The 13,992-nt window shown below is 40.2% G+C and overlaps 1 protein-coding gene across 1 annotated transcript; it reads right to left on the reverse strand.

Moving 5' to 3' along the window:
- Positions 1-1,288: 1,288 nt before the first annotated feature.
- SRP19 (signal recognition particle 19) lies at positions 1,289-7,988 on the reverse strand. The gene is made up of 5 exons (XM_032335555.1): positions 7,885-7,988; positions 6,986-7,061; positions 4,353-4,424; positions 4,143-4,254; positions 1,289-1,784 (listed from the first exon to the last, which is right to left on the reverse strand). The coding sequence occupies exons 1-5, from the start codon at positions 7,923-7,925 to the stop codon at positions 1,651-1,653; spliced, it is 435 nt and encodes a 144-aa protein (XP_032191446.1). The 5' UTR covers positions 7,926-7,988; the 3' UTR covers positions 1,289-1,650.
- Positions 7,989-13,992: the final 6,004 nt, after the last annotated feature.

Genomic DNA, 13,992 nt, shown 5'->3' on the forward strand with positions numbered 1-13,992 from the left:
CTTAAACTCTGATGTGACATTTGATATTCTATCAGCCCTTTTGTAACCTTGAGACAACAATCCAAGGGGTGTTAGAAACCATGGAGAGTGGAATGGAATGATAAAAGAGGGTGTCACTGAGCAGCTGAACTTACACCTATAATAAATTTTGGATTTGATGTTACTTCAAAAAAAGAAAAATTCCTGCTTAAGTTCCTCATTGTTTCGTTACACAAATTCCTAAGTGATACAATTTCCCAGAAGGTTAATTTTTGTTTTAAATTTTGCTCTAAATTTTGTTTTGTATATACTGCCCCAATATTTACTTATAAGTCAAATATATAAACTGCTATACTGTTACATTCACTATAAGACATGTTAACAACAGAAATTATTGGAGAAAAAAGTAAAGATTCTAATACCTCTTCCTGTACACCCATGAGTCCTCTTCATACAGCTTGGGTGTCTAAGTCCACCTAACACTCTGAAACGTTGGATTCACTTATTTTGTAATGAAGTGGAATTTCTTCTTTCAAGCAATGAGAACTTAAAGAAAATGGGATTTACTAGAAGGATATAAAGCACAGTTGACAGAAGTCATAGAAGAGCCAAACCCAGCCTCAAAAAACCAGGATTCGGATAACTCAAATTTGTAGACCATTATATATCTTAGCTCCCATCATCTGTATGTCTGTGTTTCTGTTCCAGATTAGAATTCCTGAGAAATAAACCATTGGCCTGGGATGGCTCATACCCTGTGGTCAAGAGGCAGTCCTGTAATTAAAAAGCCCTTCCAGAAGCATATGGAGTCAGAGAAGGCAGCTCCCCAAATGATGCTCAGTGGACAAAAACAAATGGCTGCTTTAAGATGGTACCCTCAAATTTTACACAGAATTGCCACTTTCAGAACCGTCTTTAAAATAAAGTCAGAATCTTCACTCCAGTTTAGTTTCTTGAAAAAAAGCACATCTCAAGGTGTTAAAGCATGGGTAATTTTTAAACTCCAATTAAAATGATGTTCTTAAGCCAACAAAATAAGCAAATCTAAAGCTTAAAGTCCAAGACTTTCCATACATCAAAAAACTAGTAATTGAACGTTCAGTTACAATAACTGAAATAATATCATCTATAGACGTCCAAGAGGATGTAACCATTTTCTTCTAGTTCTAAGCTCACACTAAGCCTCCACTACCCATTTTATCGATTTCAATTATCTCCTCTACTAGCAATTTGTTCACAAGCAAAAGAGCAAAAGCTAAAATAGTCAGTTTCAAATTTTATTTCATTAACTTAAAAGCTGAAGAAAATGTGTATTTCAAATCTTTATTTAAACTCATTTATCGGAAACATGTTTATACACAGGACAGATACAGGATTTCATGTAACTTATGGCAGAGTCCACTGTCCATTAAAAAATATGCTTCTTTCTTCCACAAAAACTCTGTGTTGAAAAGCAAAAAAAATTTCTTTTATACTGCATAAGAGCTAGATGCAAACTTCTGATATAAATTTATTTCATTGTCAACTCTGGTGCTGAAGCTGGGAGGCAGAGATGTCCACAGTTCGGTTAAATGATGCAAATAAAAAGCTTCCATTTCTCTAAGATGTAAGTTAGAAGCCTTCATTCACTATCTCTCACAGTAGCACCACAGACTTGACTCTCAAATCTGGTCACTTCTTCTTCTTTCCTTTCCCTTTTTTACTTCCCTCTCCTTGCTGAAGACTTTGGTCACCACCTCCTGTTTTTTGTGTCCTTGTTTTTAGTTTAGGTATCATTTCTGCTACATACAACATTACAGACTTACCTAGGAACAAGAAGTTAGGCTTAGTGTATGATCTAAGGAATAAGACATACAAGCTCATTAACCTGAGATCACATCAGGAAAATGACAAAGATTAAAATAAAAATGACTATAAAGACATGACTTGCTCAAGTGGGAGGCTTCCTGGAGAAAATGTTCTAAGAATGATACTGAAATATTTATTTGAAACACCTATTTTGGTCCTGGTTCTAGTAACTGACTTGAAGATCAAAGGGGAGTAAGTCGAAATACAACAATCTGGAAAGAGAGTCAGGATATCACTGTACCTTAAGCTAAAGAAACAGAGGGCCACTCAGTCTTGTAACAAAAACCCAATGTATCAGGCTACGAAAGATGTTACCTCATATGCCCAGATGATTTCATGTGTACAGGAACTGTACACCAACTACCTCCCTCCAGATCTAGTAGCTACTTCCAATACATGGAGCCCCTCAGTTTTCCCCTTACTTTCTTTTTTCTTATTGGAAACTGGGAGCAACATTTTTCTTTTTCTTTTTTTTTTTTTTTAAAGATTTTATTTATTTATTTGACAAGTAGGCAGAGAGGCAGGCAGAGAGAGAGGAGGAAGCAGGCTCCCTGCTGAGCAGAGAGCCCGATGTGGGACTCGATCCCAGGACCCTGAGATCATGACCTGAGCCGAAGGCAGCGGCTTAACCCACTGAGCCACCCAGGCGCCCATGGGAGCAACATTTTTCAACTGTAATTTTTACCTACATTTTATTTACTGGTCAAGTCAAAAGTTTCTTGTCTCTTGATTTTTTTAAAAAAATTTTGGGGGGGGGGCGCCTGGGGGCTCAGTGGGTTAATGCCTCTGCCTTCAGCTCAGGTCATGATCTCAGGGTCCTGGAATCGAGCCCCGCATTGGGTTCTCAGCTCAGCAGGGAGCCTGCTTCCCCCACCCATCTGCCTGCCTCTCTGCCTCCTTGTGATTTGTCTGTCAAATAAATAAAATCTTTAAAAAAAAAATTTTTTTTTTTTTGGTCTTTTGAATTTTTTTTCAAATTTTATTTACTTATTTGAGAGAGAGAGAGTGAGAGAGCAAGAGCCAACACAGGTAGAGGACACGGGGAGAGAGAGAGAGAAAAAGACTCCCCCCTAAACAGGAAGCCCAAGACAGGGCTCGATCACAGGATTCTGGGATCAAGACCTGGGCAGAAGGAAGATGCTTAGCCAACTGAGCCACCCAGGCTTCCCTGTCTTTTGACTTTTAACAGATAGTAAAAGAAGATGTCAAAGAGAAGAATAAATACACTGTAATATACTACCTGTTATTCCAACTAAAAATCTTGTTTCTAGAATTATCTACCAACCTGGAAATGTTTTAGCATAGAGAAACCAATCTAGGGACACCTGGGTGGCTCAGTGGGTTAAGCATCTGCCTCCGGGTTGGGTCATGATCCTGGGGTAGTGCCACAGAGCTCCACACTGGGCTCCTTTAGGGAGCCTGCTTCTCCCTTTGCCTGCCATTCCCCCCTGCTTGTGCTCTCTCTCTTTCTGACAAATAAATAAATAAATAAATAAATACCATTTAGTTGTCAGCTTGGGGTTAAAGAAAAAAAAAAATAACAGCTCGATTTAAAAAATTATAGTTTTTAGAAATAAAGAATTCAGAAAAGAATCATGTACAAAAAAATTCATCTTCCCCAAAGCCAGAATTAATTATTTTGGAATACTGATAAAAAAAACTGTTGTTTTTTTAAGAAATAAAACACTAGAGATAATGCTGGTCTTCTGTGAGCACCATTCCTGTGTCCCTACTTCCCATGCCCTGTTCATCATTAGGTTACCTACTATTTTAAGACTGGGGTTTTCCTCCAGTCCATTAAAAAAAATGTACATACATAAATGTCAATAAATAATATTACATATACACCAATAAATAGTAACATTTTGTATTTAAATGTACCAAAGTGGTATCACACTACACATTCCTTTTGCAGTTTTCACTCAGTATGGCTTTTAAATTAATGATAGAAATTATTAACAGACCTCATAGGCCTCTAGGATCTGAAATGCCAATTAACATCTGACCACTCAATAATTCTACACTCTTAACCTGGGAATAATGACAGATTTCCAGAGGTTATAAAAAGTTCACAAAACAAGTTTTTTAAATGAATGACTAGGTTTCACATTCCTAGAGGTCCTTAACTTAAAAGAAGTGAGAACCACTGTTTTCCTCCCTTCCTCAGCAGTAGCCTTTCTTAAATTCATCTGCAACATGCAAATTATGAATTTTACCTTTCAAAGGGGTCAGTTTTAGAACTTTTTTTGTAGAAGAACGACTTGTTGCCAAACTTTATTTGTTCATTTAAAAAAAAAAAAAAAAAAAAAGCTTACGTGACGGGAACTGTACAAGACAGAGGCTGCCGTCTTCCTGTTTCAGCTGGACCCGGACTCTGCCCCTGTACTGAACATCACGATTCCACTCTCTAGAGTACATTTTATTTTTCTAACATAAAAAACAACAACATATAAAACAGGCTTTAAAAAGTTGTCATATCAATGAGACTGAGTAGGAAAAATAGTGAAGAAAGAACCACCTCTTACCTCAAGGAATACATTAAGTCCAACTGCTGAGCACACATCTTGAATCTCAGTAGCTGTAGGATTTTCAACAGCCTGAACAGTTAAAAACAAAAACACTGAATAGCTTACCTTAAGCAGATACTGCTACATCGTTGTGTGAATCATTTCAAATATGAGGATCACAACAGTTATCAAAACCTTAAGTTTTCTTTTTCACTAGGTATGGTTGTTTCCACTGTAATTTTTTTAATTTTTTAATTTTAAATTATTTTATTTTTTAAAGAGTTTTTTATTTATTTGCCAGAGACACAGAGAGAGAGTACACACAAGCAGGCAGAGAGGCAGGCAGAGGCAGCGAGAGAAGCAGGCTCCCTGCCGAGCAAGGAGCCCAATGCGGGACTCGATCCCAGGACCCCGGGACCATGACCCGAGCCGAAGGCAGCGGGCTCAACCAACTGAGCCACCCAGGAGTCCCTCCACTGTAATTTTTAAAAGTACAGAAATAACACTTATTTATATCTCCCTTCCAACAGAACATACACTTCACAAAGGCAGGAACTGTTCTGTTTATCTGTAAATCCCCAAGTATCTGGAATGATGCTTGGAACATAGTAGGTGCTCAATGAATACTGGTTAAACACCTATTACAGATACAGCCACTTTAGAAAATTGTTTGGTAGTATCTACTAAAGCTAAACATATGCATTCTTCATGGCTCTGCAATTCCACTTCTAAGTACATATCCAAGAACAATGCAAAAATGTTTCCTAGAGGACAAACTCAAGAACATTGACAGCAGTAGCATGTAAAGTAGCCTTAAACTAGAAACCAATTATCCATCAATGGTAGGATGGCCTGTGATTTATTTATACAATTGAATACTACAGAGCAGTGGTTTTCAGCAAGGCAATTCTGCTCCCTGACATTTAGCAATGCTAGGAGACATTTCTAATTGTCAGAGGAGTCAGGTAAGGCACCGGCATCTCGTGGGTAGAGGCCAAAGATGCTGCTAAACAACTAAAAAGCACAGACTAGCCCTGTTAACAGAATTACCTGGCTCAAAATGATCTGGCTCGAAATGTCAATGGTGCTGCTGTTGAGAAACCCTGCTACAGAGCAATGAGAATTAATAAACTACACTAAAAAATGTGAATAAATTTAAGCTTAAAGTTCAGTGAAAAAAAGACAGATACAAAAGTACATAGTGTATAACGCCTTTTAAATAACGTTTAAGAACAAGAAAAGTAATCTATTGCGTCGGAGGTCAGGATATGGTTATCCTTGAATGTGAGTATATGTGGCGGGAAGTGACTGTGAGGAGACAAAGGAATCTTCCTGGGTGCTGATCACAACTTCTTTTTTTTAAGATTTTATTTATTTATGTGACAGAGATCACAAGTAGGCAGAGAGGCAGGCAGAGAGAAAGAGGAGTAAGGTTCAGGTCATGATCCCAGGGTCCTGGGACACCTGCTTCTCCCTCTCCCTAACTTGTATTCCCCCTCTCGCTGTCTCTCTCCATCAAATAAACAAATAAATAAAATCTTAAAAAAAAAAAAAAAAAAAGCTACAAAGACCCATCACTTGGGATTAGGCACTTTCCAAACATGCCACCAGGCCAACTGAGAACTTGAAGTTTCCCATTCAAACAGCACAAGGGAGAAATCATTATTTTTAAAAACTCTAACACCCTTTTTAGAAGTATTAATTTTAAAACTTTACTCCCCTTCCCCCCCAAAAAAGATAACAGACATAAAACTAAAAAACTCAACACATCTAAATTCTCTGTAACACTTGGGGCACCTAGGTGGTTCAGTCTCTTACATGTTGGACTCTTTCTTTTTTTTTTTTTTTTAAGATTTTGTTTATTTATTCATTGGTGGCAGGGGAGGGCAGAGGCAGAGGGAGAAACAGACTGCCTACGAGGCAGGGAGCCCTATGTGGGACTGGATCCCAGGACCCTGGGATCATGACCTGAGCCAAAGGCAGACACTTAACTGCCACTCAGGTGCCCAAGCGTCAGACTCTTGGTGGTGGGATCCAGCTGCTCAATTTGGGGAGTGCTTGGGATTCTCTCATTCCCCCCCCCCCATCCCAATTCCCCTCTTACTCTCAAATAAATAAATTAAAAAAGAATTTTTTTTCTGCAAGTCTTGTTTAATAACTCAACTGCATTCTGGACATCATATAATGCCATAGTTTGATTTCCTTTATTAAGGGCAAGAGTAGGAGCGCCTGGGTGGCTCAGTGGGTTAAAGCCTCTGCCTTCAGCTCTGGTCTTGATGCATTGGGCTCTCTGCTCAGTGGGGAGCCTGCTTCTCCCTCTGCCTCTGACACTCCCCCTGCTTGTGCTTACTCTCTCTGACAAATTAAGGGCAAGAGCATCATAACCTTGGCTTAAAAAACAACAACATGCAAACCCTACTGCCACCCAACTCCTTTAAAGTACAAGCTCATGAAGAACCATTTAGAATAATTCCCCCAGCCAGGTATTAGTGCCTCTCTGGTTTCGCCACTGTTAAGAAAAGCACCCCAATTCCTGGAAGCTGTTCACCTCAGGCCCCAAACAATACCATATAGTAAAAAGGGAAGCCCTTGAAGCCCTAACAGTACAACCTCCCCCAACCCCTCAAGGACAGAAGTGCCAGCCCATTTACCTTACTTATGGGGATTCGCCTCCCCTCCGCGATGGTCTTCTTGTTATTTAAATAAGCAGGATAGATACAAATGAACCTGCCACAGAAGGAAGCACAGCTAGTATCACTAGAGCAGGATTTCCAAAATTTCATTCATTCTTTCATCACCAAGATTGCCAGCATGCCTGTTACTTGCTTAGTATTTTTTTTTTTTCTTGAAATTGCCTCCCTTTTACTTACGTTACTTAAAAAGCTAACGTTAGTTTACTACCTCAGCGGGAAAAAAAAAATCAGTTGTTAGAGAAAGCTTAAAACCAAACCAAAACAATGCCTTCACCGGTCAGTTAACATATAGCCGGCTATCAAAACTTCCTGAGGGGAGGCACCTGGGTGGCTCAGTGGGTTAAAGCCTCTGCCTTCGGCTCAGGTCATGATCCCAGGGTCCTGGGATCAAGCCCCGCATCGGGTTCTCTGCTCAGCAGGGAGCCTGCTTCCCTTCCTCTCTGCCTTCTTGTGATCTCTGACAAATAAATAAAATAAAAATATTTTTTAAAAACTTCCTGAGGCTGGGGCCTGCTCTCAAACAGAAACCACACCAACAGAGGTATTAGAAGACTTTGAAAAACCCAAACGTGCCTTTCTGAACGTAACAATGAAAAAAACACATTTCTCCCTCTGTGAGTCTGTTACTTAATGTGCTGTCCACGTAGCACCCAAAGTCCTTCGTCTCCGGCGCAGGCAGACACTGAACTACCTAGGGTCGGAATTTCGGGGATACTACGAAGAGCCAGGCGCCGCTGGCCTCCCGGAGGAACCGACACCTGGGAAGAGGCCCGGAGCCTGGGGACGGAGACAAGCCCCACCCGCCAGCCTTTCTCAGGGATGGGGAGGGCGGTGCAGCACCCTTTCTCAGGACCCACCTGTCTTGGTCGGCCGGGGACCGTGCGGCTGCACAGGCCATCTTCACCAGGCCCACAGAGTGCCCACCGAGGGCCTCCAGGAGAAAGACGGGCCGGAACTCGGTTCTGAGATTTTCCGGACCACGCCGGCTTCCGGCGGAAGTCCCGCCCACCGACCACCCTACGCGTCCCCGGCTTTCACCGATCCTGGTTCCGGCATCTGTCGCTCGGCGCCAGCGTCTCTAGTTTCTGACGTGGCGTTAGAATCTCTCCTCTCGCGAGAGGATCCGCAAAAGCTTCTTGTCAAAACGGGGTTTTAAGAGCTTTTGCTGTCGCCGAAGTAACGTTTTTACGATCCTTCACGTCCAGGGTCACACTGAGAATTGAATGGTGTTAGCTACCCTCACCTTAGGTGAAGGCTCTGTACTACTGAGTCGTTTGTCTATACAGATCTGAGCAGGCAAGGACATGTATTTTATGTTTAATCTTGATCCGCTCCTGGGCCCCACAGCTTGCTTTCAACTTGGCAAATACGGATTTTTATAGTGGTGAAACAAGCAAAACAACTTCACTGTTTCAGTGAGGTGTATAAACGTTAGAAATGTGGCCATACACCTTTTTAAACTCCAGAAGAACACCCTCTACTCTACAATTCATTATTTTTTGCATACCTTAGGTTAATTGCAAAGCACTATTTCAGCATTCCCGTTCTTCAACAGAACACACCTTCAGTCCTCTTTTAGTAGCGGCTGCTTATTCCACACCAACAAAGGCACTTTTCATAAAACCTGGCAAGGTAAGATAAGTGTTTTCTTTCTTTCTTTCTTTCTTTTTTTCCTTTTTTAAGATTTTTATTTATTTATTTGACAGAGATCACAAGTGGGCAGAGAGGTGGGGCGGGGTGTGCGGTGGGTGGGAAGCAGGCTCCCCGCTGAGCAGAGAACCTGATGCGGGGCTTGATCCCAGGACTCTGGGATCATGACCTGAGCCTTAGCCAGAGGCTTTAACCCACTGAGCCACCCAGGCGTCCCGAGTATTTTCTATTACAAATGAAAAAACAAACAAAAATCTCTCCACCCCCTCCTGTTACCCCCCCACCGAAAGCTTGAGTCTCATTGAAGTTAGATAATTTGCCAATTCAGGCTAATGATGGATGAGGGTAGATACCCAGCTGGTCCGTCTGGAATCCCCTGACTTTTCTCCATCCCTTCAATCTCCGCCTCTCAGTCACCCTTGCAGTTCTGCAGTAGGGGATTAATTTGGTGCTGATGTAAATACTAAGTCTTACTTCTTCCTTAAAGTATACATGATTCCTGTAAAAAGAGCTTCATGCAGTGACCAATAAAACCGAACAGGGATGAAATGAAACCAAGCTTTAGAATACCTAGTTTGCCTGCTTTAGGATTTTGCTTTTATACTTTAGCTTCATCATAAAAACTCAAATACTTCTTTTCAGAAAATCAGCATTTTACATATACATATGGAAACAGTGGGACGTGAACAATGTAGTCAGAGGTTTAATGTGTGCGGAAGCCCCTGTTCTATCGTCTTCCTGCTAGCCCTATTTTAACGAGAATCCTGCTACATTAAATATATTTGTTAGGGTTCTCTAGAGAGGCAGAACTAAAAGATTTATATAGATATATGAGATTATTATAGGAACTGACTCACACCATAATGGAGGCTGTGATATACACAATATGCTATCTAAAAACTGGAGAACCAGGGAAGTTGATGGTATAAATCAGAGTCCAAAAGCCTGAGAACCAGGAGAGCTGATGGTGTAAGTCCCAGAGTTAATATATCTGAGAACCAGGAGATCAGATATTGGAGGCTAGGAGATGGAGGTCCCAGTACAAGAAAAGAGAGAAAAATTTGCCCTTCCTTCACCTTTTGGTTCTATCTGAACTCTGAACAGATTAGATGATGCCTGACCATATTGGTGAAGGCAGATATTCTTTACTCCGTCTTCTGATTAAATGCTAATCTCTTTCAGAAAAACATTCACAGACACACCCTGAAATGTTTTAGCGCTGTCTGGGCGTCCTTTAGCCCAATTAATTTTACACAGAAAATTAACCATCACAATAAGTGTGGTGAATGTCCCCCTTACCCTTGTTATCTGATCAAATATCTGATCAAATTACCCTGATCAAATATCTGATCAAATTCCTCATTCCCCATCTCTCATATGTTAAGTCCTTGGCTATCTTCAATAAGAATTTACCCTAAGTAATTTTCCGTCTCCTGTCGGAAAGAACAGAACAGGGACATTCTGTTCTTTGGTTATAAATCTCCAACTGTCTTTGCTACATTTGGAGTTGAGCTGATCTCCTCTGCTACAATATCTGTATTGCAACAGTCTTGAATAAAGTCCCTCTTACCATTCAGCCAAGTTTCAGAATAACTTTTTCTTTAGCAACTTCTTCAAAGCACGGTGGTTTCAGGACTTCTTACATGTTGGTTGGCTTCCTGCAGACCACACAGTAGAAGCTACCAGGCCTTTTTAATTCTTGGTCTTGAAACTTCCTCTATGTTTTGTTGGTCAAAGCAGTCACAGGGCCAGCTCAGTAACAGACTCATATTGGGGAAAAAGCATGTGGAATGGCAGATACCGTGCCATCTTTGAAAATATTATCTACTGTAATGTCAGAAGTCAAATTTTCTTTTCCTTTCTTTTTTTTTCTTTTTTCCCCTCTCTGCTTCCTTCCTTCCTCCCTCCATCCCTCTTTCTTTTCTTCTTTCCTTTCTTTCTCTCCGTTTTTCTCCCTTTCTCTTTCTCTCTTCTTTCTCTTTCTCCCTTTTTCCTTTCTTTTCTCCTTCCTTCCTTCCTCTTTCCCTCTTTCCTTTCTTTCTTCTTCCTCTCTCCATACCCCACTGAGCCCAATGAAGGGCTTGAACTCACAACCCTGAAATCAAGACCTGAGCTGAAATCAAGAGTCAGACCCTGGGGCACCTGGGTGGCTCAGTGGGTTAAAGCCTCTGCCTTCGGCTCAGGTCATGGTCCCAGGGTCCTGGGATCGAGCCCCACATCGGGCTCTCTGCTCAGCAGGGATCCTGTTTCCTCCTCTCTCTCTCTCTCTCTCTCTGCCTACCTGTGATCTCTGTCAAACAAATAAATTTAAAAAATACATTAAAAAAAAAAAGAGTCAGACCCTTAACCAGTTGAGCCACCACGCACCCCCAAAAGTCAATTTCTACAGAAGACAGAATTTAGGAAAACTAAAAGTTAAGTATGCCAACTTGACCTCATGACAGAGCTTTCACTGTCCAGGGGAAAATACAGAGTACATGGTGTTTATGAGTAAGATTTGTCTACATGCCATATCCGGTCTCTGTTGGATTTGTATCTGTATCTTGGGATGGGAGAGCAGACTATAAGTAAAATCTGTTTTAATGAAACTGTTTCATTAAAAATCCTCTAAGGCATTTGAACGCAAGCAATATTGCTTTGGCACTCTTATGGGAAAATGTTGATACCAAAGTGGAAGATAGATGCTCTTTCCATTTCTAGAGGATCATAATGCAATGTCTAGACAACAGAAACTGACAGTACAGTCCTCATGTAGGCACCACCAAGATTCTGACTGGTGTGTGTTGGAGAGGGGCATTTTGGTAGATATGGTTGAAGTTGGTGTTCTAACAGTACTATGGCTTGGTTCTGCTCCTGCAAAGTGAGAGAAAGGAAGTGATTCAGGAGCAGGAGTAAGAACAGAGATAACATTTACTGAGAATGTTTACTGAAGACTCAAGATAAAAAAGATTTAATATCAAAAGACAGAGTTGTGGAAAAAAGACACACAGCTGAACTTGTGCCAGTACAATTTCTTTATTTCAAGGATAAAAACAAAACCCTACAGACACCAAGATAGGAAATTAAAGTTATATATAACGGAAACAAAACTAGACTGATAGTTCAACTTCTTAGTAAACAATAGGAGTTTTCTGAGGAAAAAGAATTGTGACCCAGGTTATCCTTTATGTGATGGTAAAAGAAAACAAAAGTTTTAAAAGATTTTATTTATGAGAGAGAGAGAGCTCGCATACATGAGCAGGCAGAGAGGTAGAAGGACAAGCAGGCTCCTTGCTGAGCAGGGAGCCCAACTCTGCCTAGATCCCAGGACCCTGAGATCATGACCTGAGCTGAAGGCAGATCCTTAACTGACTGAGCCACCCAGGCACCCCAAGAAAACAGTTTTATACAAGCTAGGATTTAGAAAGTTTATCCCCAATTTGGCTTTTCTAGAAAACAGTAACTAAAGACATAGTCCAGTCAAGCCAAATTATATTAACATAATTAAAGTGAAGAAAGTGAAAGGCATGTAACATAGAGGAAACAGTGGTGAACACTTACATCTAATTAATATTTAAATTCAAATAATTATTGATAATGTGATGGTGAAGCCAACTGCAATTGTTAAAAAAGATTCTGAAAATTAATAACAAGTGAGTACTTGTTAATATTGGAACAGAGAATTTGCGAGGAACTTAGGGTTCCAACTGAAATAGTGAGTTTCTAAAATCATTTTAGCTGCTGCACCACCAGGGCTTTCATAAGACCCCGACTTCTCGTTTTCCTGCCTCCTCATTCTTTTTGTGCTCCCCTATCTCTACTCCTCAGCCCCCCATTGCCTGGGTACCCTGAGAATCCCAAATTCTTACCTCTTAGGCAAATCCGTTAAATTTTCTCTAACCCTCCTCCCACCTAAATTCCAGGCTTGGCTTTACTGATCCCCAAACCATCAAGGTCCTCAGCTCAGGAAAAGGACCTCTCAGAACCTTCCCTTAACAAAATGCACCCTGTCTGGAAGAAAGTTGTAATTTTAAATAAAAACAGTTCCTTTTGTTCTATAAATACCAAGTCATCTGTCAAACACTGAGTCTTACTTGTTCTATGGTTTTTGCTAATATTTTGTAAATTTGATTCATCCATTGATGTTAAATCATTTGAAATTTAAGGAAAGTCATAAATGATGTTAATCCTTTTTCATTATTTTTTAAAAAGATTTAACTTACTTATTTATTCATTTTTCAGAGGGAGAGAGCACAAGCAGGGGGAGCAGCAGGCAGAGGGAGAAGCAGGCTACCAGCTGAGCAAGGAGCCCAATGTGGGGCTCAATCCCAGGGCTCCGGGATCATGACCTGAGCCAAAGACTGATGCTTAACCAACTGAGCCACCTACGCATCCCTTTTTTCATTATGTTTGATGCCTTGTATCCAGAATTATACTGACATAAATTTGCCTTAACTGCTTTCTTTGCATTTGCCTTTGCAAGTGTGGTTGTACTTTTAATTTTACCCACTTGATCATTTTACTGTCTTTTATTAATGGCATTAAGTTGAAGGACTTTTTTTTACTTGACTCCAACCTGAGAGTCATTAGTTTATTATATATGTTTAATCCATTTATTGCTGTGGTCTTACACAGTCATTTTATGCTTCTTTGTGGCCAATTCTCCATCTCTCCCTTTCTTCGATATCTTGATCAAGTATTCTGAATTGTTCTCTTTGGTTAGTGATTTAGGTGGAAAATTTTATTTTTTAACATTGGGGTTACCATTAAACTAAAAAATTGCATTTGTCTTTGTCTAAGTTAAAAGTAAAATAATATCTATTGATACTGTTTCCATAAAACTAGAAATTTAGCATGCTTTTAGATCTTCTCTCCCCTTGTAACTCATTTCCCAATTTGGGTTAGAATAATCTGGAATTTAAGATTATGAAAATTATTAAACATTTTATCTTTTCAGTTTTGAGTTATGTAGACATTCATATTGAGATTACCAGATTAACCACAATTATTAACATTTATTCAGCTTTAGATGTTTTATTGCTCAATTTTGTTTCCTTAATACTTTTCTATGTATTTTAATTGTTTGGGCAGCAGGAATACTATGGTAAAACATATCATGGTTTCTGGTTGCCCAGAGCTTCCAAATGCCCCTCATGGATTTGGAGAGTTCATGTTTTATGAATCCACCTTCCTCAATGGGGAGACCAAAATTTGAATTTTCCCAGACTCTATAGGCATGTGACAGCCTCTGCCAATCATGTCCACTCAAAGACTTCAATCCAGACGTGAACAGAGTAAGGAAGCAAGTGCTCCAAGTAATCTTACTTTATGCCGAG

The sequence above is a fragment of the Mustela erminea genome, chromosome 3 (assembly GCF_009829155.1).
Source record: "Mustela erminea isolate mMusErm1 chromosome 3, mMusErm1.Pri, whole genome shotgun sequence".
NCBI classification, from domain to species: Eukaryota; Metazoa; Chordata; class Mammalia; order Carnivora; family Mustelidae; genus Mustela; species Mustela erminea.